The sequence below is a fragment of the Anarhichas minor genome, unplaced genomic scaffold, assembly GCF_050575085.1.
Source record: "Anarhichas minor isolate MPS153535 unplaced genomic scaffold, ASM5057508v1 ptg000025l, whole genome shotgun sequence".
NCBI lineage: Eukaryota > Metazoa > Chordata > Actinopteri > Perciformes > Anarhichadidae > Anarhichas > Anarhichas minor.
In genome coordinates this window covers 5,307,361-5,335,132 of record NW_027466471.1, presented here as the reverse complement: position 1 = coordinate 5,335,132, position 27,772 = coordinate 5,307,361, and the positions used below count along the sequence as shown (strand labels likewise).

The 27,772-nt window shown below is 43.9% G+C and overlaps 2 protein-coding genes across 2 annotated transcripts; one reads left to right on the top strand and one right to left on the bottom strand.

Moving 5' to 3' along the window:
* The first annotated feature begins 94 nt into the window (after positions 1–94).
* Positions 95–26,507, top strand: pi4kab (phosphatidylinositol 4-kinase, catalytic, alpha b). The gene is made up of 54 exons (XM_076098794.1): positions 95–274; positions 1,227–1,343; positions 1,799–1,892; positions 2,073–2,161; positions 2,246–2,318; positions 2,434–2,699; positions 3,102–3,168; positions 3,968–4,113; positions 4,214–4,279; positions 4,392–4,488; positions 4,802–4,993; positions 5,089–5,189; positions 5,423–5,552; positions 6,176–6,305; positions 6,399–6,494; positions 6,601–6,784; positions 7,488–7,591; positions 7,769–7,937; positions 8,019–8,069; positions 11,798–11,906; positions 12,407–12,543; positions 12,652–12,785; positions 13,405–13,487; positions 13,592–13,662; positions 13,792–13,916; positions 13,994–14,075; positions 14,275–14,358; positions 14,665–14,754; positions 15,124–15,243; positions 16,188–16,280; positions 16,374–16,530; positions 16,635–16,762; positions 16,856–17,014; positions 17,109–17,260; positions 17,390–17,497; positions 17,592–17,719; positions 17,809–17,967; positions 18,131–18,210; positions 18,348–18,547; positions 19,226–19,316; positions 20,322–20,489; positions 21,147–21,200; positions 21,294–21,414; positions 21,506–21,635; positions 23,011–23,154; positions 23,256–23,326; positions 23,402–23,508; positions 23,632–23,736; positions 23,848–23,973; positions 24,064–24,184; positions 24,874–25,033; positions 25,118–25,207; positions 25,291–25,374; positions 25,479–26,507. Exons 1-54 carry the CDS (start codon positions 176–178, stop codon positions 25,528–25,530), a joined length of 6,294 nt encoding a protein of 2,097 aa, XP_075954909.1. The 5' UTR covers positions 95–175; the 3' UTR covers positions 25,531–26,507.
* serpind1 (serpin peptidase inhibitor, clade D (heparin cofactor), member 1) lies at positions 9,026–11,201 on the bottom strand. The gene is made up of 6 exons (XM_076098795.1): positions 10,969–11,201; positions 10,098–10,741; positions 9,853–10,001; positions 9,638–9,762; positions 9,342–9,486; positions 9,026–9,217 (listed from the first exon to the last, which is right to left on the bottom strand). Exons 1-6 carry the CDS (start codon positions 11,199–11,201, stop codon positions 9,026–9,028), a joined length of 1,488 nt encoding a protein of 495 aa, XP_075954910.1.
* Positions 26,508–27,772: the final 1,265 nt, after the last annotated feature.

Below are 27,772 nucleotides of genomic sequence, written 5' to 3'. Positions count from 1 at the left end.
CCATAGACTGTATGTCAAATCCAAATCGGCTAATTAACCTGCAGACCATCGTTAGGATTGTCCGTGCTGAGTTGCCGTACTGCGGCTCCGCCAGCGCCAGCGCCAGTTGCAGTTGCTCGTCCGTTTCCACTCCCGAATCTTCGCAGAGTGTCGCTCGTCAGATGTTGGGGGAAACATGTCTGTGTCGGGAGGCGGTACGAGAGGGTTTTACTTCAACACAGTCCTGTCGCTGGCCCGCTCTTTAGCTGCCCACCGTCCAGCGCCGGTCGAAAAGGTGAGGAGAAAACGGAGCGAGCTTCAAGATGAATTTGTTTTAACGCTAATTAGCTGGGTAGTCCGGGGTGTCGCTCCACTTCCGCGCACAGTCGATGGCTTATTTTTGATCAATGACAGCCATGCTAACATTTGACATTTGACATTTGACACCCGAGTGCGTCTGTAGACAACACCCACTTTATTTTGTTATTGTTCCTGCAATAGAAGAAGAAAAGCAATGCCGAATAAAGTGGCGTTGCGGCTTGTGCGGTTCAGCACTGCAGTCAAACAGGTTGATTGTGAAAGGCTCGCGGTGCGTCCTTCTTTTAGCATGATAGACCATTTAATAGCAAACTGTTACGGGGACGGTCAGGTCTGACGTTACATTGATCGTGTTTATCTGGCCAATAAAGCAAGATTTAAAAAAAACAGATGTGTTGAGCAAAGTTTGAATTTGATTCTATCAAAGTAAATATGAGGGGACATATGGAGGCAATCATCAATACACTGACTACTTGCTGTTTGATGGAGCACATGGGTTTGATACAACGCCCAGTTTAGATGTTTTTTGGGAATGAGGCATAGTGACGTCATGCCCTATGCCAAATATGTATCCTTGTTATCGTGATACCATTTACAGGCGACTGCAACATAATAGCTTATGGTTCCCACCTTGATAGTAACATACAGATAACTTTATTGAACCCCAGGAGGGAAATAGACAGATGAGGTAGAACAAATATGTACAAATAATGTAAAATATATGTATTTACCGCATGAAACCCAAGACCAGTGTGCATAAATGTAATGTACGTGCAAAACGTAGTACAGTTTCCTGATATTTCCAGTAAACTCAGTAATAGAACATGCAGTCACACTGCAGCACAAGACAATTTAATCCAAATGTGCCTGATCTCTGTCACAAGTTTATTCCGAGACCACGGTTTCATGATCTCTTTGCGCTCTTTCAGGTCCAGAAGCTACAATGCATGTGTCCAGTGGAAGTCCGCGGTGTGTTCACCCTGGACGTGCGTCGCAGAGATGCTGTTATTGCGTTGGCTGTGTTTCTGGTGGAATCTGGCTTACAGGTGGGTGGTGTTCAGTAAAAAAAAAAAAGTCAGACCGCTGAGCCGGTGTGTGGGTTTCACTATCGCTTCAAACATTTGATTTTTAGGTAATGCATAATAACCATAATAATATGGTTGATTCAAACATTGCACAAGTTACATAGTTTAGAGATTCTTTTTCTGATTAAAAATCTGATTAAACCGGCGCTTAGACACCCAGCTGATCATGTAAAGCCTCTAACCTCATCACACTAAGACGCAGCGTGGAAAGCTTCCCCTCCATCTGACCATGTAGAGATGGTGTCTTCACTTTTCATTGCGGAACTCAAGTTGGATATATTTTCTTGTATTTATTTATTTTCCTTTTACAGTCCTTATCTTCGATTTATCAGCGCTTGTGAGGTAAACAAAAGTGCTGCTCTGTGCCAACGAGTGCGGTAGCTTTTGGTGTGTAATGATTTGCTTCCCTCTGGCAGCACAAAGACACACTTGTTCCCTACTTGCTGAGCCTGTTGAGAGGGCTGCCACGGGTCCAATGGATCGAAGAGAGGTCGGGAAAGAAAGGAAAGGGTGAGAGCAATCCTCTTACAGTGGGGCCTTTTGTTTTACAATGGCCTCCATTTACTCGCTGTAACGGTGCTCCCAGTAATATTTGTAGACTAAGATATATTGAGATCCATAAAATGCCACTTCTTGCTGCACACATGAGTAAGATTGAACTGTAGGTCTTTGTCATTTTCTGCTCTTCAGAATTTCTCCCGGTTGCGGAAAACTTCAGCTACTGTCTAGTGACTCTTTTGTCAGATGTGGCTCAGAGGGACCCAGACTCCCGACAAGAGGTCGGCTTTAAACGTGTTGACATCATCTAGTTCTTAGGTTAGGCTGTATTGCAGCGTAGTGCTAAGTTATTGTTTTCCCTGCAGATCATGAACACTTTAATGGAGGTCATGCAGTCACTGCAGGACATGTGCCAAACACCTGATAATCATGATAAAGGTATAGTATACACACACACACACACACACACACACACACACAAAGGCAAAAAACTGCACACTGTAACATCAGTCCTTCAAAACAAAAAGCTTCATGGATGCTCTCTTGCCTTCAGTCTACTTGTGCAGGTACATCGTCCCCAGCCTGCTCGGCATGACTCGAGCATTCGGCCGCTACAGTTACACAGACGAAGCGCTGCTGTCCAAGCTTTTCCCCAAAGACTCGCCACAGGTCACCCGCTGCGTCGCAGAGGAAACCGAGGGAGTGCGGCGCAGGTCCTTCAACGACTTTCGCTCCATCATGCCGTCCGCGCTGCTCACGGTGTGCCAGAGCGACAGTCTGCGCAGACGCACCGGGACCAACCGGGACCCCTCTGCACAGGTGTTTGTGTGTGTGTGTGTGTGTGTGTGTGTGTGTGTGTGTGTGTTCGTATGGTGTGATGGAGCCGTTTGGATTCAACACACGTTTAGTGTGCTTATCAGAGGTGACTGTAGAGTTATCATATTCTCACATGCTTTGTGATTTTATTATGCCTACGGCCGGCGTTATGATTTTCGGGTTGTCCCTCAGACAAATTTGACACAGACGTTCACTTGCACTCAAGGTTGAACAGATTATAATTTGGTGGTCAAAGGTCACTGTGACGTCACAAAACACTCAATAATTCATATGCTAATTATGGCAATTTCACACAAATGTCTATTAGAGAGAGAGAGATTTTCAATGACTAGGTTGTGTTTAGTTGGTGGTTAAAGAAGTGCTTTGTAATGTGCTGTCTCATAGGTCTTTTCAGATGCAGGGGGCCACTCACCGTGCTCTCCTACAGCCGCTGGACAACATTACTTTGAAGGTAAAACACAAGAAACACAAGCTGCTTCGATTAGATGTATGTCTGTCAACTCGTCCTAGCTCAGACATGTCAAACTCAAGGCCTGCGGGCCAAATCCGACCCGCCACATCATTTTATGTGGCCCGCGAATCCGCCAGCAAAAAAAAAAAAAATGTAAAAGTTAGACTTGAAAATAAAAACATTAAAACAGGTGGATAGGAGAGGCAACGGCTCGTAAAGCGGTTTTCCAACAAGTGATTGAGTTGAAAAAGATCGACAAATAAACCCAAAATGTCCAAGAAGAGAAAAATGTATGCAGAGGGAAATGCTTCTAGGAGGAAAACCTGTCTGTCTTCTGTGTTATGAGGCAGTGTCGGTGATAAAGGAATACAATTTACGTTGACATTTTGACACCAAACACAGAGATTTATATAACTGCATGTACACTATTTTTACACTTGAATAAACAATAATCAAATGCAGAGACAGTTATTTAACAATATGTTGGGGAGTAGTTACAGTCTTACAGTTACAACCGGCCCTTTGAGGGAAACCATGTTGCTGATGTGGCCCAGAGTGAAAATGAGTTTGACATCCCTGTCCTGGCTCATCATTGAGTCGTCACATTATATTATGGAACAACTACGTACTTACGTATTGCTTATCTGCACGTATGCTGAATGAATAACATTAACTTGGGGTACACTGCAGACCTGTCTCACATGCTGTAGTAATCCATGTCATACATCCAGTAAAGGTGTTTTCATTTGGTAACCCATACTCTGCATTCAGTGTTTCTTGTCGTCCCTTTTTATTTTAGGTCCCTACCTCCCGGACAGCAGCACAGCAGACCCCGACTACTATTTCTCAACAGTCAGCTCCAGCTCCTCGGTGTCTCCTCTCTTCATGGGAGCTGAAAACGAGGTGGAGGTTCCCATCGATCTGCTACGACAGCTCCTGGCCATGGTAGAGTAGCCCACTACCTGTTTACCGAGAACCGCCGTGTCCCATCCTATCAACGTGTATTGCATCTTTACCGGTGGTTGTGCGTGTTGTCGATTCGCAGGTGAAGAAGTTCGTTTCCGACTCGTTTTTGCAAGCTCTGGACGCCGCCATGACAGAGGTTACAGAGGTAACTATGCACCCACTGTCTGTACAAAACGTTATAGTTGGTCAATTAAAAGCTTGTTCCATGATCTGTTAATTAATATTCTCTGTCATTGTCTCTTCTGTTTGTTGTTAAGTCTAATCCTGGAATCAACCTCTATTACAAAACCTTCAGTGACACTCTCCATGTGTGCGTGTTCAAAATGCTGCGGGACACACTGTACTACATGAAAGGTAAAGCATCACGAATAGCTCATTCATTATGCATTACACACAGCCCTGCTTATTGTTGTATGGTGGTCTATTAAATAGACTTCTTCATCCGAGCTCTCTGATCCAAAACTGTTAAATTTGTGTTTATTTTTCCTAACATGTAGCTCCTTTGCTCGATGTTTTTAAAATTTGAATGTATTGAAAATGTTTTTTCATCTTTGTTTGTCTGCCATTTCTCTCTTGTAAAGCACTTCGTAACCTTTGTTTTGAAAAGTGCTTTATAAATAAAGATTGTTATTATTACTTTGACAAATACTCTCTTCGTGTTTCTCAGCCTTGCAGCCAACATTTGTACGGCAAGTGCACGACTTTGTGCTGGAGCAGTTCAGCAGCAGCCAGTCGGAGCTGCAGCGGGTACTTAATGACACGGGGGGGTTGCCGGTGGAGCAGAGCCCCCTCAAGCTCCGTTGCCAAGCCAACGCCGCCTGCGTGGACCTCTTGGTGTGGGCAGTCAAAGATGAGCAAGGTAATCGATTGTAGCAGAACACCGTGTTCAGATGTCGTAATCACATACTGGATGTGTTTGTTTGCTCTGATTGCATCACTTCTCTTTTGTTCCAGGAGCTGAGAATTTGTGCACCAAACTGTCAGAGAAGCTGCAGTCCAAAACCTCCAGTAAAATCATCATCGCTCACATGCCCCTGCTCATCTGTTGCCTACAGGTAGAATGCTGCTCGGCAGACACGGCACTAAGATATTTGCTCAAAGAGAAGTGAAATGTTACACAAGGCACCACATCACGAGGTTTTGTCTCGAAAATGACTTCATTGAAAGGAAGCGAGTATCCCGGTGATCGCCTGGTTTCAGAGCTGACCCAGACCCGTGTTGCGTGGCCTTAATTTCTGATATTTTTTTCGGCTGTTGTTGTATCTGACGGCCTCCCTCTCGGTTTCAGGGCCTGGGTCGTCTGTGTGAGAAGTTTCCAGTCGTCGCTCACTCTGCCTCGACCTCTCTCAAGGACTTCCTGGTGGTTCCTTCCCCTGTCCTTGTAAAACTCTATAAGTATCACTGCCAGTACACCACAGGTATTGATATTTATTTATTAATTTATTATTTACTGCAGTTTCTGAGGAATGCCTGTACCTCCTGATTAAAACTCATAGGAGTTAGAATGTAATAGTTAACCAATCAACAATGTAAATGTCACAATTGAAACAAAAGCAAAAAAAAATTGTAATGTGTCCACGATACCTCTAGCAGGAAGTATTTTGATCTCAACTGTAGCACAAATGACCAGAGATAAAAGTGAATGGGACAAAAGTGCTGTAGCTGGTGATACAGTGCCGAATATAAGTCAATAACAGTTGTCACATTCGACTCTCATCCACTATTGATCTGGACAGAGCTGCTGCAAATACAGACAATTAGAAATGCAGTTCAGGCTAATGTTCTCAATGTACTGCTTTTTTTTTTAGCTGCTAATTTGTTGTATTCTAAAAGATAACATGCTCTTTACATTTGGCACCACAATCTGCCCTTTTCTGCTCTCTGCAGGATAGTATTTTCTCCGATGTTTTAAATTGTAACACATTTAAAACCGCTTGTTTTGAATTGCTCTTCTTCGTCGGTGTTTCTGTCTTTGCGCTGTCGTCCTTTTTTTTTTATTTTTTATTTTTTATTTTTTATTTATTTTTTTTTTTTTTTTAAGGCACCGGAGAAATAAGGATAAACGTGACCAATGAGCACTCTCAGTCCACCTTCAACCTGCTGTCAAACAGGAAAGATCAGCCGTCCATGTACGAGCAGCTCCGAGACATTTCCATTGACAACATATGCAGGTCAGACTCAAAACACCCGACACAGCTGTAGTTGGAAGATATGATTTTGATGTGCTTTTTTTTTAAACTTTCATCTCTGTGTGTATTTCTCAGATGTCTGATAGCTGGTCTGACCATGGACAATGACATAGTGGCAGCCTTTCTGGCCAGTCTGTCCAACCGGCTGTACATTTCACAGGAGAATGACAAGTGAGCAACATTTCTGGTGGGGGGGGGGGGGGGGCTTCATTGATATTTTCAAATCCATGATACTGTCGAACAGCTACTTTAAAAATACAAGTTGCCTCTCCGCCAGGGACGCCCATTTGATCCTCGACCACACCATCCGAGCACTGGGCCACATTGCAGTGGCCCTGAGAGACACTCCCAAAGTCATGGAGCACATCCTACAAATCCTTCAGCAGAAGTTCTGCCAGCCTCCATCCCAGCTGGATGTGCTCATCATCGACCAGCTTGGCTGCATGGTCATTACGGGAAACGTGAGTTCAAAGATGCACGTGGTAACATTGCCTCCATTATTTGACGCAATTATGGTTGAAAAGGGTTATTAGGCCGGTACATAACCACCGGGAGATCATTCAAATGGGTGAACCGTTGATATAGTAACGGTGTTATGTTAGACAGTTGCTTCAATAGAAGCAATGCAAACCCTTTTTTCTTAACCCGGTGGGGCTGACACACTGTAATTTATTTCCGGAAACCTGCTGGCTGCTTGCTCATTACAGTGTGCATTGAGAATAGGTTCCAGTATTCTAATTGACTCCCCCTTTGTGTGTAACGGGGTGTTTTAGACAGCCAGCGTACCCAGAGTGTGACAGACTACAATTAGGACTGGAAAAGGATCTGACCTTAAACAGCGGATACAGATTACTTACCAAATGCCTTCCTCTGTAATCATGAGGTTTTTGAATTTAAGGGAAATTGTAAATGTTAAATTCAATTTTAATAGAATTTTATTTGTGCAGCCCAATTTCACAAATCCCAATTTTGCCTCGAGGGCTTTACAACCTGTACAACATACGGCATCCACTGTTCTTGGACTCTGACATCGGATAAGAAAAAGTCCCCCCAAGAAAGACCTTTAACAGGTTTTGTTATAAGTAGTAAGAGAAGATTAGCTAACAGGGCATTTGTAACCTATTGGTGGCTTCGTAGTCTTATTCCTGTCTGTTTGTCTTGTAGCAATACATCTACCAGGAGGGGTGGAACCTGTTCCAGCAGATCAGTGTGAAGGCCAGCTCAGTGGTCTACTCGGCTACCAAAGACTACAGAGACCAGGGCTACAGGTCAGCATCTGCTCTCTGAGCGTTAACAATTGTTGCTCACTGCGACTAAGTAGTCAGCTGTAGTCTCCTGATTTGAGTGTCATCGTGTTTTGTCATATTTGATAAATAATTGAGACGATAAATACGTCTTGTTGGTGTTTAACTGATCCCTCCATCTATGCCGTCTCCCCCCCCAAGGCACTGCTCTCTGGCAGTGATAAATGCTCTGGCCAACATTGCAGCCAACCTCCAGGGGGAGCAACTCGTGGATGAACTGATGGTGAACCTTTTAGAGCTGTTTGTCCAGCTGGGCCTGGAAGGAAAGAGAGCCAGTGAGAGGGCCTCAGACAAAGGACCAGCGCTGAAGGTAAAAGCTTAAATGCATCTAAACACTACAAGAACATGAACAGCAGCAAAGTTGGTGAATTGGCTCTTTTTCTCCCCGTAGGCATCAAGTAGCGCTGGAAATCTTGGAGTCCTCATTCCAGTGATTGCTGTGGTGAGTATGTGATGTCTGTACGAAGAGCTTTGAGGACTATGAACATTCATTTTGACAAGAATTTGTGTTGAAATACAACGATCTACAGTATTTGAGTGCTTCAGATGATTGTAGAGGTTAGTTAGCATTTAACTCTGTCGACAAATATTTACCCTGTTTACAGCTGCAGAACAAACGTCTGTGTCACAAGTTCACTGCTGAATTTTAATTCATGCTGTTAAATTGTGGTTATTAATATTAAAGCCACCACAGGAAACGCCTCATTTTGTGTTGATTTTGGCAGTTCACCGTGGACCAAAGCGGTCGTGTGTCCGAAGCACCAGAGTCCCTTCAGAAAACACCTCATTTTTACTGCCAGATTGCTTGTTGATGGTCTCGTTTACTTATGTAGGTCATATAGAGGCATCTGGATTGACTGTTTCAGAACATATACATACATTTCTATGTATATATAGTTTTGTATTTATATAATTACAATTAAAAATAAGATACGAAAAAACACGTTTTCTTTCCGTTAAATCCTTGCCTAGTAGTTTTATATATTTTATTTTCCCCTCTCGGGTATTATTTATGTTTTTATTGTCTTTTTGGAATTATTACAGTACGACATTCAGGTAATGACCGTTACATAATGTCCTTGTTTTTGAGCACATTTATGCACTTTCCTCATTGCACAAAATAAAACATTAACAGACAGATAGCAAACATTTGTAGAGTCTCTCCCGCAGACTCGCAACACTTTGAGGAACATGAAGGGGAAGTTTAAATGAAAATTAAGAGACTACATACATATAAAGACTCATTACTTCATGTTTTATTGTACATAGTGTACAGAACAGAAGTAATTTATTGTTAACAAAACAACACCCCAGGTATTTCAAACGGTAATGTTTCAAACCAAATATTGAATTTGTAGGGAATATATTAGCTGCTTAAAAGGCTTTTTTTGGTCGAGTTTAGTTCTGTGAAGGATTGACCACCCGGCCCATGAACACAAGGCAGTCTGTGCGGTGCTCGTAGATCAGGAAGAGGAAGGGGCGGTCCACAGTGAAGTGGATCTGAGAGGAGAGGGGCATGAAGCCCACCTGGGTCAGAGCAGCAGCCTCGGTCCCCTCCTCGTTCACTGTGATGGTTCCCTGGTGCTTCAGCTGGGGAAGGAGATGAGAGGGCTTCCATTAGTTTGAAATAGTCTGTACTGTTATTGATTGCAGATGAGCAGGTGTCCTTTTTGTTTTGGATGTTTGCCTCATGACTGATTTGGTCTTTACTCACCCAGTTCATGAAGACCTTTTCGGAGGTCATTCCAGAGAAATCTCCACTCTCCTGGAACAAGTCAGTGAGGCCCATCTCCTTCAGATTTGCAATCAAGTCATAGTTCTGCTCCAGTTTAAACCGAGGTAACACCACCTCTCGAGTCCTGAAGGGAGGCACAGAAAAAGCTATTAAATCTCCAAGAGGTCTAAACATTTCCAGCTTTTTCACCCAAGCCATTAACTTAAAAAATGTATTGCACATTAATATTTAAAGTGCGCTGCTCTGCATTACTTTCCTGTGAGAACGCTGCTTACCTGTTTGTCATGTTTTTGAGCCACTTGTTGACAACAGTGGGAGAGATCTCCTGCTCCAAGGTCCTCATGCCGGTGATCTTCCTCGGCAAGGCAATGAGCATGCTGATGTGTCCCGTGTAAGGGAGCTGAAAATAAGAACATCTTGTTTATAGACCGGTATGCTGTTTGTCTTCAGGGACCGTGTTGAAATTTCAAGTCGTTGAGCGTCCACCCACCTGCAGGATGTCACACTCTAGTTCGTGGTCGGCAGCAGCCAGATAGTTCCCCTTGTTGGACATCATTGGCACGCGCACGTTTGTCTTTTCGTTAACTCTGAAGTTGCGATAGTAAGTCATTTCCTTGGGGAATTTCTGTTCCCATGTACCTGTTTATATAGACATGTAAGAGTCATATGTTTACTTTGTGACTCAAATCAACAAAGCGGACAGATGTGACACTGTGTGCTGATGTTTTCTCTCACCTTTGAAGTACAGGTAGTTGAGCAGCATCAGCACCATATTTGGGTCCACGCTCTTGAGCGGTTCCTTGATCAGCCCTTTGGTCAGCTTTAGGATGCGACGATTGGCCTTGTTCAGGAAGGCAGGGTCCCCGAAGTCCACCGACTGCGGCTCGGCATAATAATAAGCCTTTGTCTCCGCACGGAAGGCGTCGTTCACCGTGACGTCCCTCTTCACGTAGACGTCGTTCACAGAGCGCAGCGTGTAACCAAAGTTCCTCCTGAAGAGCCTGTGCGTCAGCTTCCTGAAGAGCTTGTGCACTGTGGTGTTGTCGTAGTGATGGCTTGCGTTGACAAAGTCGGCGAATCCCAGCGCTCCGTAGATCTGATCCCGGGTTCCAGGTCCCGCCCCTAAAGACATCATCCCCATGGCGACCGAGATCCCAGCGGGCGCCAGCAGGATGTTGTCGCTCTGGTTGACGTCGTTGCGGAGACTCCGATAGAGGTTGAAGCCGAAATGGGCGTTGACGATGTTGAGGCGCTGGAGGCGAGACCGACCGTGGAACAGCCGCAGGAGTCTGGCGCGGCGGATCTTGGGGTCGGAGGGTTCGGCAAAGATGTCGATGTCTGGGGCCGGTGTGGCGATCTCGTCGATCTCATCCCCTTCTCTGATGAAGCGCATCATAAACTCATCATCCGGACATTCAAAAGTAGAATCGCTTTAGGTTAGTTTTTGTATTTTGTGCCAAAAGACTAAAAGCACTACGAGTAACTTCCCAACATTCCAAGAGATGAATAGAGAGAATCTCATTTGTTTTTTACCTTATTACTTTACACCTCAACTTTTTTCCTCAATAATTTTATTTTTGGTCTAATATCAACAGTCGGTACTCACGTGTAGTCGTCGCTGCCCGCAGCCAAGATCTTATCAAAATCAATATAATCTTCATCCTCAAAGCCGTCAAAAACCAGGTCGTTCGTAACGGTCTCCATATCCACCGCCCCCCCAAGTTCAAAGCCTCGGGGTTCCGGTTCAGGGTCAGTGAAGTGAGAGCTGAGTTCTTTGATCCCAGCCAGGGATGGACCGACCAGCAGACAGGCCACAGAGATGACGGTGATGAGCCGCATGCTGAAGGCTGAGGCAGAGAGAACGGACATTTAGCACGGCCGTGTTAATAATCTGATCAACATTTCGAAGATTCCATGACGTTACAGTTTAGTGATTCTGTAGGAATAAAATCACTCCGTCACTGAGTAAAAAAATACAAAAGGTTTTACGTAAAATTCCCTTAATAGCAGCCTGACTCTGTGAAATGTCTTACCTTTGCTGTGTTGCTTCTGTTTGTGGGACTAAGAGCAAAGAATTGAATACAAAACTGAACTTTGATGTCGGCTCCTCCTGAACAAATAGACCAGATCAAACAGACCAAAAAGTGCTGTGACTGACTAAAATCTTTAACTCTTCACAATTCAGCTAATCTCCTAGAATAATTGATTAGATAGATATTGAAGGGCTAGTAGTTAGGCAGGAGATATTCTGCAGTTGTTTATTAATATTATTTCTTTATCTTTATTGTATTCAGTATATAGCCTATTGAAAAACATGTAATTGTATTTGATGGAATTCCCATTTTACAACTTCAGAGTGTGATAATCTGAGTAATGCAACATTAATCGCTCCACATTTTTCACGATTTTCCTGTGTTCATTTTTCTAATTTACAGTTGACCAGACGGCTTCCGCCAATCAAGGAGCCCAAGCCCCGCCTCCAGAAGCTGTTCAGGGACTTCTGGTTGTACTCTGTGGTCATGGGCTTTGCTGTGGAAGGATCAGGTGAGCGACTCATTTCAGCATGCTACAAATTCTGCACTGCTGCACTCTTATCGCATATACATACATGACATAAAATGATTGGGAGCGGTTGAGTGACATTTTCCTGATTTAGCCCCGTTGAACCTGTTAGGGCTGAATAAACCTTTATCATTCTTGTTGGCAGATGAAAATTTGTGACCTAATAAACTCTCATCAAAGCTCCGGCCCTCTAACAACCTGAGCAGAGGTCTTATCAGCCAGAATGACTGAAGGCTTTAAGCAATTCTTGAGATTTATTTCACACCAGATGGGGAAATATTTGAATTGTGTGATGAAATGGTTCATTAAATACGATAAACACAGATGTTTGGCTTCTTTAATCATCAGTATCAACCCAAATAGAACCTAAAAACATACTGAGGGGTGTTATTTCACAGCTCTTACTAATGAAATCAAATCCGAGATATTAGCATACCAACACACCAACATCCCTGCTGTTCTGGATACATGTGTTCTTTCAGGGCTTTGGCCAGAGGAGTGGTATGAAGGTGTGTGTGAGATTGCCACCACGTCTCCTCTTCTCACCTTTCCCAGTGGAGAACCTCTTCGCTCCGAACTGCAGTACAACTCTGCCCTGAAAAATGATACAGTCACGCCGGTAACAGTGCTTTTCTTCTTCTTCCAGTAAAGTACGGTAGTTCAAAATGGCCGTTGAACAGCAACGACAGTCCGAGCGATCTTTAATTCATCCAATTCTGTCCCCCAGGCCGAGTTGAGCGATCTGCGGGCAACCATCAGCAATCTCCTCGACCCCCCTCCTGAAGGATCTGCCCTCATCAACAAGCTAGACTTCGCCATGTGCACGTACCTGCTCTCAGTCTACAGACTAGAATACATGAGGTCAGCTCCTCTACACCAATGTGTCCAGTTCACATTGTTTTGTATATTGTCAATCAATCAGCACTTTATTATACACTCAGGGTCCAGATAAAAGACAATAAATGACATACAAAAGCACAATAGATAATGATAATAGACAATAAATAAGTGTCCTACAAAGAGACAACTATACCAATGTCTCTACAGCTGGTATTGGTAGCCACAGACACATTTCATTGGTACTACTCCATAAAGGTCTCTTAAGTAATATTCTCATATTGTCATTATAAGCTACTTGAAGTCACTAGAAGCTTGCTTTTCTGTAGTTTGACCACACGTGGGCAGTGTAGAGTAGTGTACAATGTGCTTTGAACAGAGACATCTTCACTCCATTTGTACACCGCACTAAACTTGCATAAGAGAGCGTTTGCTTGTGCACACAGCATTAACTATAAACATCTTCATCATGTGTCACTTTGTTCGGTGATGAAAATGTTCACGATATTTTACCTTGTCACAGATGCTAAGATTATTTTCAGACAGTCTTAAGTCAGGAAATTTGAGCCATTTTAGAATTATATATTTCAGAGACATGAGAGAATGAAACTTTGTGATATCTTCATCCTCCTGCTCTTTTCAGGATGCTGCGGTCCAACGATCCCGACAGGTTCCAGGTCATGTTTCGATACTTAGAAGACAAAGCCATCCAGAAAGACAAATCTGGTGAGGGCTTTGCACTCGTTCACATCTGCTCATCCTATTCTGCATGCTGTGTAAGGCATTCTCTCAGGTTCACCTTTTCTTTTTTTAAATGTTTGTCTTCGAAGGCATGATGCAGTGCATCATTTGTGTCGGGGATAAGGTGTTTGACGTCTTCCTCCAGATGATGGCTGAGAAGGTAGGGAGCATGGTTCAAATTTAGGGTGATGCCGAACAATTACCAAAAGGCTTGGAGGGCCTGTTGACAGTATGTTTGATTCTTCCGTATCACTGAATAACAATCAGAGCTTATTTCTAATGCTTTTAGCCAAAGACCAAAGAGCACGAGGAGGAATTGGAGCGACATGCCCAATTCTTATTGGTCAACTTTAACCACACCCACAAGAGGATCCGCAGAGTGGCGGACAAGTACCTTTCTGGTTTGGCTGAGACGTGAGTGCATTTATTTATTTTCCCATCATGTTATATACAGTTTGAATCCTATTTCTCATCTGTTTTACTTCTACCAGATTCCCGCATCTGCTTTGGAGCGGCCGGGTGTTGAAGACCATGCTGGACATCTTGCAGACGCTCTCTCTGTCACTAAGTGCTGTGAGTATCTCTGAACATTGTCAGTGTGAACTGTTCTACGCTGGTGCAGCTCTGAGTCAACATTCATAGTTCAAATAAGGTGTTCTGGGGTGGAACTAAAGCAGAGTTTGAATTATTTTAGCTTGAAGTGTTTAGGAAGTGTTGACATAGATGCAACTATCAGCTTCAGTTGCAACAAATGTCTTCTCTGTTTACTCAGGACATCCACAAGGATCCGCCATATTACGACATTCCAGACACCCCCTACAGGATCACTGTTCCCGACACGTACGAGGCCCGAGAGGTGAGTTTAGACTGTTGTTGACACTGAAGACCACTAGAGGGCAGCGCAGTACTGGTTTAAAGACAGTAGTGGCAGTCGTTTGAGATTGGTTTAGTTGGTTCATCAGCTACATTATCCTGTGTACAAACAAACGTGTACTAACTAACTAAGCCCCTTACATTCAATTTGCAGCCATAGAAATCTTTGAGAAAGACTCTCATAACAACACATGTACACATTGTGTAGGGATATGTATTATTAAAATTGTTTGTCTCACAGTCCTTTATTTATTAATAATCATATCCTGGTTTCTTTTCCTCCTTCTAGAGCATAGTGAAGGACTTTGCCGCTCGCTGTGGGGAGATCCTGAAAGAGGCAATGAAATGGGCCCCTTCAGTCACAAAGTCCCACCTACAGGTCAGCACCTTTACCTTTGTGTCCTCAGAGTGGAGACCAGAAAGATCAACAGAGCTATAAGAGGGGGTCAACACAACTCAATTGAACAAACAAAACAAAATTGACTATACTGGAAGTACCATGAGATACTAAAAGTCTGAACTTCACAGCTGACTTTGGTTGTGTCTGTAAAGTTTAAGCAACACTTCGGCTCCAATACTTGTAGAAATAGTAACTTATTATCCTGAATTACTTAAATTAGTTTTTTTTTAAGGTTAACAATTTTCTATTTTGATTTTAGAGGATATTTGTCATAGTTGTTCCATTACTGGTTCTCTTTTCCCCCTTTCCTCTCTTTCTGTCCGTTCCGGTATGTTGTGTCTTGTACAGGAATACTTGAACAAGCATCAGAACTGGGTGTCAGGACTGTCCCAGCACACTGGCCTGGCCATGGCCACAGAGAGCATACTGCACTTCGCCGGCTACAACAGACAGAGTACTACACTCGGCGTGAGTCTCTCACACACACACACACACACACGCACACACACACACACACACACACACACTACATGTGGGCATCCCTGCATGTTACAAGATAGAGGACGGGCTGAATTTAGACAAAATTACACATCTAAATTAATGGTGAGGTCTTAATCTGAGCTGCCTGTCACATTTCGGCATATTTAAAGCTGCACACTCAGGAAGTGAGAAATGTCCCATCCTGAGGCATCAAGAAGGATGCAGGGATTTTATAGAACCTACTGAACACTTTGAAAGAAAATCTTGCCTTACAGGCTTGTTGATTTGAAGCTTATTAACATTCGTCCAACATGGCTTTTCCATGTAACAAATGTGCCATCTACTTGTTTTGTCAGAGACTTTGCAGTGTTGTTAACACTGAGCAGAATTATCTTGTATCCTTTGTGCACACGTATTTTATTATATTCTATATCTAGTTGTCTAGTTATTTACACCATTGTATGTCCATGTGTGCATGCTTACTGGTTCGTGTGACATCGTTTTGCTTGCTACGCATTGCCTTTGAGTTCTCTGGCTCGAATTCTGCTACATCTGTTTTTTCATTTGCTTCATTTGTTGTATTTTGTCTTTATTAAACTGCACCGAACTACCTGCCTGGTTGCTTGGCTGGTTTGCGGATTTGCTGGTTGCCTGGTTACTTACCTGCAATGGACGGGTGGGTTGGTTGGCTGGTTGTCCATTTGGCTAACTGGGTTATGCTGGTGCTGTCTCCCCCCCCCCCCCCCCAACCATGTGGCCAACCATAGGCTGCTTTCCCTCAGGTTGGTCTGAACTCTAAATACAGAGAGACAGGGCTCAGGCATGACACCTTCAGTATAGCCAGACGTGTTTCAGCTCAGCTACGTATCTACTTTCTTAGCTTCGGGACCGTGTGGCCCCTAAATGGCCCCTAAACTGTGTGCTTTCATTAGACCACCCAGCTGACAGAGAGACCAGCATGCGTGAAGAAGGACTACTCCAACTTCATGGCATCGCTCAACCTGCGCAACCGCTACACAGGAGAGGTGAAGTCTTGATATTGTAAATATTCAGACGATGTGACTTTCCTAGACTTCCTGTCACACAGTATGATTCACACCTGCTTATGTGCTGTCTAGGTGGCTGGTATGATGCAGTTCTCGGAGGCGACTCACAGCCATTCAGATCTTAGCAAGCTGATGATCCTTCAGATGACCAGCGCTCTGGACAAAAAAGACCCAGAGGCCTTCACCCAGGCCATGTTCAAGATGGCCGCCCTGCTTATAACTACCAAAAGTGAGCCTCGTTTCATTTTGAAGAAGTCTTTCAACAATAGTGCCAGTTGTTGTTTCTTTCTTACAATTCAGTTCTGGTAAGTTTCTATATATTCTGTCTCTCAGACTGCAATCCTCAGCTCCTGCACCACCTGTGCTGGTCTCCTCTGAAGATGTTTACGGAACATGGCATGGAAAGCGCTATCGCCTGCTGGGAATGGCTCCTGGCTGCACACAACGGGGTGGAAGTGCCAGTACGTGTATTTATCGCGCCTCATAAAAATTATTTTTGGATGGCGGTTTGAGATGTGTTGTAGAATAGATCTTCTCTTCTTCCATCTGCCTAGTTCATGCGTGAGATGGCAGGAGCCTGGCAGATGACAGTGGAGCTGAAGATGGGCTTGTTTTCGGAGGCTAAGGTGGAGGCGGGCCCTATGGCTGTGTCAGAGGAGAGTCAGCCTGCCCCCTGCGCACCTGACGTCGTCCCCCACTTCCTCTGGATAGAGGTCAGTGACAGGCTTTGTATTTTTTTATAAAATGGAGTTAAGCTGATTATACAACAAATCACTACTTTATTCCTTCTTTCTGTTCTACCTCCAGTTTCTGGTGCAGAGGTTTGAGATAGCCAAGTACAGCAGCGCTGACCAGGTGGAGATTTTCACCGCCATTTTGCAGAGATCTCTGTCCCTGAGCGTCGGAGGACCCAAAAGCAGCATGAACCGACATGTTGGTGCCATCGGACCAAGATTGAGGTACCACGTGTCATTGTTGCGACTGCAGATTAGTTTATTCTTAAATGCTGTAATAGTCGGCTGCGAGAAGATAGATGCTGTATCCTGAACTTGATAAGACTATTGTGTCATCACTTGGCTTTATTTCAGACTGCTGACTCTGGGTCTGACTCTGCTGCATGCCGACGTTGTGACAAATGCAACCATCAGAAATGTTCTTCGAGAGAAGATCTATTCCACCGCTTTTGACTACTTCAGGTTAAAAAAAAAAAAAAAATCAATCAAATCTGTGTTTTTCAGTCTTGTATTTTTGTGTGGTTCTGTCCAATAACTGCCATCTCTCTTTGTGCAGTGTCGCTCCTAAATTTCCCACTCAGACAGATAAGCGGCTGAGAGAAGACATCAGCATAATGATCAAGTTCTATGCCAGCCTGCAGTCTGACAAGAAGTATCTGGCAGCCAACCAGCTGGTTCCACCAGGTACGACACTGAGAGAACCAGGGCGTAATCTTTTAGTCATAACCCAGAATTCACACTTTATAAGTAGATTTGATTTTGATTCTGTGTAGATCCCCAAGACATGTCTGTGAATAGCCTTTCCGTCATGGCAGGGACGGATAGCAGGAACAGTCTGGATGCAGCTGTGGGCCAGAGGCAGCAGGTGGCTCAGGGTTGGATCAACACCTACCCTCTGTCCTCCGGGATGTCCACCATATCCAAGAAATCAGGTAAAACACATACACACACACACACACACACACACAGGATGCAAGCTTTAATAAGTTGTGCTGTAAAAGATGGTCACAGTGAAACTAAACCTCCTTCTGCTTCTCATGCACAGATGAAATAGGTCTTCAGTAATCTAATATTTCCTCTGTCACGATGTTTCAGGACTGTCTAAAAAAAGCAACAGAGGCATTCAGCTGCACAAGTACTACATGAAACGTCGGACTCTTTTACTGGCTTTGCTGGTATTTACATTTTCTCAACCACTTTAAATTATTCACAAATATATAAAGGGAGAGAATGTCCATCAAATGATTACATTTCTACACATAGTTCTGTGAATGTCACCTCATTGGGCTATTATGATAATGTGTCTCTTCAGGCCAGCGAGATTGAGCGGCTGACGATATGGTACAACCCGTTATCCACCCAAGAGCTCGCTATCGCCACGGAGCAGACGGTGGAGGCCAGCATTGCTAACTGGAGGTCCAAATACATCAGTCTGACGGAGAAACAGTGGAAGGACAACATCAACCTGGCCTGGAGCATAGCGCCTTACCTCGCCCTGCAGCTGCCTGCCAGGTACTCGCAGAAGCAAAATGCATTGCATCCTCAAGTTTCATCAGTGTTGAACCGCAAGTGTACTAGATTTTGTCGTCACAAATTTGAAAAACTTCAATAATAAGTCTCTAAACAAGCCAGTAACTTAAGATATTAAAAGCCGAAATATACAAATGTCTGCACATTGTTGCCTTCAAAGTACTTGAATGATGAACTACAACAAAACAAAGGAGAATTCAGAGTCACACTTGTGACATCGTCTCACACCATTACTGCATGTGAACAGCTACAATTTCTTTAGCTGAATGAAAATATCCAAAACAGACCAGCTTATTTCACTATATTACCCCTTTACTCTACAGCGAGTAGGATTTGTCGGTTGGGGTTTCAAAGTTGGCCCCTCCTCCACGGCCTAGCGGAGGTGAAAGCCAACCCCCAGATTCACTCTCGCCACACACTTCTATTAGTTCATTAATTATGATTTAGAATAATTATTTCTGTATATTTTTTATAAAGGAATATCCTACTCATTGTACCTTTTTTAATATGCATAATATATGCACCAACAAATGACTCAAAATGAAGAATATGTATATGACTATATATAGATAGAACATGGCATAGTTAGGAACACATGATTGTTCACTTTATCTGAACAGTTGAACATGTACCGATACCGTTTTCTTTGTTGTTTTACAGATTTAAAAACACAGAGGCGATCGTCTCTGAGGTGACCCGTCTGGTGCGAATGGATCCGGCTGCTGTGTGCGATGTTCCAGAAGCAGTCAAGGTGAGGTCGTCCTGCCGGCCACTGCAAACCAACGGGACGGCGGTTTTGTGTGCCGTTCTTTTGGCGCAATGAAGCCGACATATTTCGTGGCCAAATTCTACTCTTGCACGTGTGATACAGCAGACTTTATGAGAATAGACAGAAGAGCTTCCGACGTGTATCTGATATTCCATGGCTACATGGTGTGAGTCACTATACCATGAAAAGTTCCTCATCTGCACTTATCGGACGCTTTCTCAATCTTCCTTTTTTTACTTGTCTGTGTAAGATAAAGATCTGAACCCTTTCTGGACCTCATTTTGCATTTGATTACACAATATATTGAGCCATTCAGTCTGTAAATTCAGTCATGAACTTTCTTCTTAATAGGCAGGAAGATAACAATACTGTTGACTCTTTTTTTCACATTGGGGATTTTACATTTTCTCACGTGACTTTCTAAGTTATTTGTTAGTTGCCTCAAATCCATTCTGTTAAGTTTCAGCAAAAGTTAAGACGGAAAAAGTTAATTTTTGCTGCTCAGTCTTTTGCTTTCAAGTAAGCGTCCCACTTGAGAAATATTGTGTGTTGATAGTGATCTCCTTCCCCGCAGCTTCCTCTAGTCCTCTTCATTTAGTTCTGGCTGACTGAACTCCTAATGAGCCTCGCACCCCGTCTGAGGAAGAGGCTGGGGAGGCAGAGCACGGTCTTCCCCAAAGGCCGTCATGATTTCAGCGGATGATCCTCCTTGACATCACGTACTTGTTTATTCCAGTCACTGAAGTAACGAATAAACACAGTTTCCTCTGGAGGCTATTTAGCACACCGTCAGTCTTGGGGTCGTGACCTTGCATCAGATTGCTGTCATGTTTGATGCGGGAATATGGATCCAGTGATGCGTGCTGCGCATGATAGTGGAACCGGTCCAAGTATCGATCTACTTGTTGGCTTCAACTGGAATCATTTTTGACACATTTCTCAATTCACTTTTGTTTTTTTTTCTCTTTTTTGTGTGTTTTTCTTCAGTTCCTGGTGACGTGGCACACAATTGATGCCGACTCTCCAGAGCTGAGTCATATCCTGTGCTGGGCCCCAGCAGATCCCCCAACCGGACTGTCCTACTTCTCCTCCATGTACCCTCCTCACCCCCTCACAGCCCAGTACGGGGTCAAAGTACTCCGCTCCTTTCCCCCTGTACGTTCATACACACACGCACGCACGCACGCACACACGCACAGACACACACGCACAGCTGGCTGTTGCCATTCCTGGATTTGTTTGTGTTCCCTGTGCGAAGGAAGTACCAGGACTTTCTCAAGTAGCATAAACTAGGAAACACCATCAGAACTGCTTTTGCTAAAAGTTTCAGTTCAGGGGTCTATAATTCACATCTTATGGCTATAATGGCAGTGGTGGAAAGTACATTTATTCAAGTACTATTTTGAGGTATTTACTTGAGTATTTTCTGCTACTTCATACTTCTACTGAGGGAAATGTACTTTTTACTCCTACATTTATTTGATAATCTTAGTTACTTGTTCAAAATTGTAAATACAATTAACTAGTAAAGTATGATGTATTATTATAGATTAAGCTACCCAGCAGTATACAAAGTGATATAAATTAGCTCCACCTTCACCAGCTGTAACATTAAAGTTATAATCCAACAATATAATGTTTATTATTCTGAAAAGTACTTTTATTTTTGGTACTTTAAGTACATTTAGATGCTGATACTTCTACGTAAAATTAGGAATGCATGACTTTTACTTGTAACTGAGTATTTGTACACTGTGGTGTTGCTACATTCTAATTGTTCCCCCCCCCCCCCCCCCCCACACCTTTTTCTAGGATGCCATTTTGTTTTACATTCCTCAAATTGTCCAAGCGCTTCGTTACGACAAGGTAAATATCACATCTCATGAGCCGCACATCTCTGCAGATTATTAAATCCTCACAACCGTCCGTTTCTGTCTTTCCTGCTGCACCTCGGCGTAGATGGGTTATGTGAGGGAGTACATCATCTGGGCCGCTCAGAAGTCTCAGCTTCTGGCTCACCAGTTCATCTGGAACATGAAGACAAACATATACCTGGACGAGGAAGCAAACCAGAAAGACCGTGAGACAGTCACTCATACACGTGCAAACCCCACACCACAAAACGTGAACACAGAAATGTCAAACAGCTACCATCCCGTCTCTCCCTGCAGCCGACATAGGTGAGCTGCTGGAGCAGATGGTGGAGGAGATCACCGGCTCTCTGTCCGGTCCGGCTCAAGGCTTCTACCAGAGAGAGTTTGACTTCTTCAACAAGATCATCAATGTGTCGGCCCTTATCAAGTATGAACACGCTGTAGTTTTCTTTCTGTCTTTTTAAATTGGACTCCAGTAACAACACTGTGAGCCGTTAATGACAGTAACATATTCTTTACATTACTGCTGCACTTTTCCTTAAGTCAGCGTAACATTTTTGATTGATATCCCACAGGTTTCAGTTTTGAGAGATCTGAAATTTGGCTCCATCACAGTTAACATTTACTTAAATGTATTCTAATGGTCAGTTTTAATAGCGCAGGTGAGACCCGGCACTGTTTGGGGGGGACTGCTTTTAAAACCATTCCACAAATTAAGGGCTGTGTCTTCTGCAAGTAAATGTCCTTTTAGTTAAAAGGCTGCAACAAGTCCTGCACAGCCCTACAATCCATTTACCATAAGACATAACCTTGATTTATTTCTTCTGCTTTGCTTATCTCAACATTCTCATCATCATCATCATGTGTTTTAGTTTCATCCTTATTGTAGCAGCTAAGTCTAAACTTGAAGCCACTGAGGTGCTGCATAGACAGAGTAATAACTGACGTGCTCGCGGCAGCACCACTCGTTAGTGTCCAACTCCAGCTTCTTTGATGGAATGTTTATTGCTATTTATACAAACCATTACAATAACGTTGTGTTTTAAGTAGCGTAACGTGGCAGTTTAAAGAAACATTTGTGCGCCTCCGTCCAGCAACACCGATATTGTAAATCACCCAAAGCACATGGGAACACCTACCGGACCAATTTGTTGTCCTAGAAACGGCTCCTTCACTGTAATGCTACATTGTAAGACACTCGTGATCTAAAGTGGGGCATTGAAAGAAAAGAGAAACTTTCATGGATCTAAGACACTGGTCTTTGCCAAAGGCCTCAAAGTTGCACTGAAGTTTAACTTTTCTATTAGACGGAAGCCTCTAGGTGATGTTCAAGGTGTTTATGAAGTGTTCCCCCGAGCCACGATGTTTTGTTCCTTTCCCCGCCTTGTACCACCTGTTGTCTAATCTCTAAATCCCTTTGTTGTTCATTTATTTAGCTATTGGTTGCTGCACTGTCTCTCTGATTATGCTCCGGTCTGGAAGTGTTCCGACAGGGCCCCATTATCGCCGGCCCTCACAGTGTGTTGTCGGCCCACTAGAGGAAGACGAATCCCCCTCGGCCCTCATTACAGCACTAATTGCAACTATCCGGGGGGAGAAACTTCTACCGTCCCCTGGCTTCCACTCTCTGTTACTCTGCACCCCAGTGACTCCCCTCTGTGAATAACAGCAGAGCCCGACTGTCACCTGTGGTGTCAAGTCGTTCAGTGAGATACCCATGCATGCTGTTTTTCAGTCAGGGCAGTCGTAGAGGTGTGGAAACTCTTGTGTGTTCAGGTTGTTTTTTTGTTTGTCTTCATCAGACCGTTTCCCAAAGGGGAGGAGAGAAAGAGGGCCTGCCTGGAAGCCATGTCACAGATCAAAGTCCAGCCTGGCTGTTATCTTCCCAGTAACCCAGAGGCCATAGTCTTGGATATAGACTACAAGTCTGGGACCCCCATGCAGAGGTGGGCCTCAAAACCATCTTCCATAATGCTCAAAACACTTCAAAAAGCAATGTGACCGTGTCTCTGTACTTCTATCTAAAGCACTTTGTGTCTGTATTTAGTGCTGCCAAAGCTCCCTACCTGGCCAAGTTCAAAGTCAGGAGGTGTGGAGTCAGTGAGCTGGAGAAAGAAGGTACTTAGATGAACCTAAAGTCGATGCTGTATTTCTCATATTTGCGCAGAGATAAACACTGTGTCATGATTTCAGGTCTGAAGTGTTGCTCAGATTCTGGAGATGAGGCGAAGAGTGAAGAGGAGGCAAAGAGAATCTGCTGGCAGGCGGCCATCTTTAAAGTGGGAGACGACTGCAGACAGGTCTCCTCTCCTCTTACTTACTACAACGCTATCTACCATCTATTTCATGATACACTGTTGACGCGACTTGATTGTTTTTGCTCGACTTCCCTTTCTTCACCATTTCATCCTTTGTGTTCACAGGACATGCTGGCTCTTCAGATCATCAGCCTGTTTAAGAACATCTTCCAGCTGGTGGGCCTGGATCTCTACGTGTTCCCTTACAGGGTGGTGGCCACGGCCCCTGGAGTGAGTTCATGTCAAACCTTTCCCATGTTTCCTCTGTGTTGCTTCCTGACGGGAACTACCGAATAAACGCTAAGTTCTTACGCTTCCTGTTTCTGATGTTCCACCACACAGTGCGGAGTGATCGAGTGCATCCCAGACTGCAAGTCCCGGGACCAGCTGGGCCGACAGACAGACTTCGGCATGTACGACTATTTCAGGAACCAGTATGGAGATGAGTCCACGCTAGCGTTCCAGAAGGTAATTTATTTACACCAGTAAAATCTACCATATTTCTCAAGTGCTCGCAAATTGTATTTACTAAACAGGTTTAACTGATATTCTTCTCAGGCGCGGTACAACTTCATCCGCAGCATGGCGGCTTACAGCTTGCTGCTCTTCCTGCTACAGATAAAAGACAGACACAACGGCAACATCATGCTGGACAGCCAGGGCCACCTCATCCACATCGGTGCGTATTGCGAGCGTCGTGTGGTTCTGATGTGAATTAAATGGACTGTACTTATAGAGCTCCTTTCTAGTCTTCCGACCACTCAAAGCGCTTTAACACTACATGTCATCATTCACCCATTCACACACTGATGGCAGGGGCTTCCATGCAAGGTGCCACCTGCCCATCATGACTCTAACTAATCAGTCATACCTAGTCACAGCCTATGGGAGCAGTTTGGGTTGAAGTGTCCAAGGACACATCCACATGGACGAGCAGAGCCGGGGATCGAACCGCCGATACGAAGGATTGAAAGATCGGACTTAATATTGTCCAAGCCCCACAGATAAACACATGTTTATCCTATCTTCCAACAAGCCTCTTGATACGTTTTCTAGATAACTTTGTCACTGTCGTAGATTACTTATCTTGAGACACACACACGCACGAAAAGAGAGGAGAGTGTCAAAGTGTGAGTCGCCTCTCACCCTTCACTCTGTCAGTCAGTAAGACAGACAGATCTCAGTCAGATATAGAAATGCTAGACAAAGTGCAGGTTATGTCAGAATAACAAGCCTTGCTGCATCTTTACGCGCGGTGCGTTCAGTCAGGAGTAACACATCAAATCAAGCAGGATTTTTTTTCTGTCTGAGCGTTCAAAAACAGAATCCTAAGCTTTCGAGTTTGTCCCTGCGTCGCTTTGTTCCCAGACTTCGGGTTCATTTTTGAAAGCTCTCCCGGTGGGAACCTCGGCTGGGAGCCCGACATCAAGCTAACCGACGAGATGGTGATGATCATGGGCGGCAAGATGGAGGCGACACCCTTCAAGTGGTTCATGGAGATGTGTGTGAGGGGATACCTGGCCGTCAGGTGAGTACACAGACGTGCTAAAGCTAAATTCTTCACTGCGCTATAAAGACTGTAACATTAAGGTGAGTTTCTCCGGTGAATCAGGCCCTACATGGACGGAGTGGTGTCCTTAGTTACGCTCATGCTGGACACCGGCCTCCCCTGCTTCAGGGGACAGACCATCAAATTGCTCAAGTGAGTCAGATGCGTGTGAATGTGAGTAAGCCGTTTGAGTGTTATCCGCTGCTGTTGCTCAGACTCTCTCTGCCCACGTCTAGGCAGCGATTCAACCCCGGTTTGAGTGAGAAAGACGCGGCTTCCTTCATCATCAAAGTCATCCAGAACTGCTTCCTCAGCAACAGGTCGGTACAAAGCCTCAACAGTTTACATCTTCTTCTTCTATTCTTCTTAATATTGATTTCCTGAAAGCATTGTTCACATTTGTCCAATTGCTTTCGTCTTGCAGGAGTAAAACCTACGACATGATCCAGTATTACCAAAACCAGATCCCATACTAAACGTCTGTGCCTGAGCATGTGCGTATTTTAGCTGGTCATAGTGTGCGTTCGTGTCTTTGCATATGTGCCTTTAATGTTCAACATTGAAGATTGTGGCTCATTGTGTCTGCTGAGTGTTGGATGTTTTCCTCTCAAACCATATTTTCTTAGTTGTCTATCTCCTTATTTATTTTGTTATGCTGAAACCAATGTTGTTTTGAACTATTTCTATGTTATTGCACTAGCATCTTGACTTCCGTGAGCTTAGTAATGATCATTTGCACATTCAGTAAATACTTAATCAAGAGTTTGTGCCAATTATAAATCACCTGTGATGTTTGTGAATGTGGATTCTTAAAGCTGTTGGTTTTAGACGGGGTTTGAAATGTAATCGGATACTTGAAGTCAGTTCCGACCGATGTGGCCTATTCTGTCATCTCGTACTTGACTGTACTACTGTGCTTCTCTTTTTAATGGACCCGTCCGAGTTCTTTGATCTGCAGCATGGTACGTGTCTTGTATTTAACAGTGACGACTGACTGTATATACATGAGTTACACTGTCTGTATTTTGGGGGTTCCGTATTTGCAGTTACCACGGGAGAAATGACGCATACAAGTTCTGGGAAACACTGGGGCTGAGTTTTGTATATTTAGCGTTGCCAAAGGGGGAGGGAAGATAGTGCACATACACAAACCTTTCTATTGTTTGTGGATGAAGGTAAGACACAGTTGCATGAAGTGAAGTGTAAACTACCATGTAGCCTGTGTCCAATGTGGCTTTTGGTGGAAGTTTATTTTGTAATCCAAAGTGCTGTGCCCCATGTCCATTTGGATAGCTTAAGCCATCTTGTAATGTTACTGACTGTAAAGATTTAGCCTCTCTTTGTATATTTATATTCATGGCCCATTTTCAGTCTCCTTTTCTATCTTCATGCCTTTTGAATGAGAATGCATGAGATAAAAAAAATCACATAAAGATCTATTAACTTAACAAAATCTGTGTCGCTGGTGGTGTTTCATTAATTATGAAAATAAATCCTTTAAATACATTGTTACACTTGATGGTACCTTAAAGTACCGTTTACGTGCAATCAGCAGTTAGAGACCAAGTGGCTTTTGTGACAATTTTTTGATCTTTTTTTAATGGCTTTTGATACTATTACTTATTTTATAATTATGTATGTATGTATGTACAGTGGGGAAAAAAAGTATTTAGTCAGCCACCAATTGTGCAAGTTCTCCCACTTAAAAAGATGAGAGATGCCTGTAATTTTCATCATAGGGACACTTCAACTATGAGAGACAGAATGGGGGGAAAGAATCCAGGAAATCACATTGTAGGATTTTTAATGAATTAATTGGTAAATTCCTCGGTAAAATAAGTATTTGGTCACCTACGAACAAGCAAGATTTCTGGCTCTCACAGACCTGTAACTTCTTCTTTAAGAGGCTCCTCTGTCCTCCACTCGTTACCTGTATTAATGGCAACTGTTTGAACTCGTTATCAGTATAAAAGACACCTGTCCACAACCTCAAACAGTCACACTCCAAACTCCACTATGGCCAAGACCAAAGAGCTGTCAAAGGACACCAGAAACAAAATTGTAGATCTGCACCAGGCTGGGAAGACTGAATCTGCAATAGGTAAGCAGCTTGGTGTGAAGAAATCAACTGTGGGAGCAATTATTAGAAAATGGAAGACATACAAGACCACTGATAGTCTCCCTCGATCTGGGGCGCCACGCAAGATCTCACCCCGTGGGGTCAAAATGATCACAAGAACGGTGAACAAAAATCCCAGAAGCACACGGGGGGACCTAGTGAATGACCTGCAGAGAGCTGGGACCAAAGTAACAAAGGCTACCATCAGTAACACACTACGCCGCCAGGGACTCAAATCCTGCAGTGCCAGACGTGTCCCCCTGCTTAAGCCAGTACATGTCCAGGCCCGTCTGAAGTTTGCTAGAGAGCATTTGGATGATCCAGAAGAGGATTGGGAGAATGTCATATGGTCAGATGAAACCAAAATAGAACTCAACTCGTCGTGTTTGGAGGAGAAAGAATGCCGAGTTGCATCCAAAGAACACCATACCTACTGTGAAGCATGGGGGTGGAAACATCATGCTTTGGGGCTGTTTTTCTGCAAGGGGACCAGGACGACTGATCCGTGTAAAGGAAAGAATGAATGGGGCCATGTATCGTGAGATTTTGAGTGGAAACCTCCTTCCATCAGCAAGGGCATTGAAGATGAAACGTGGCTG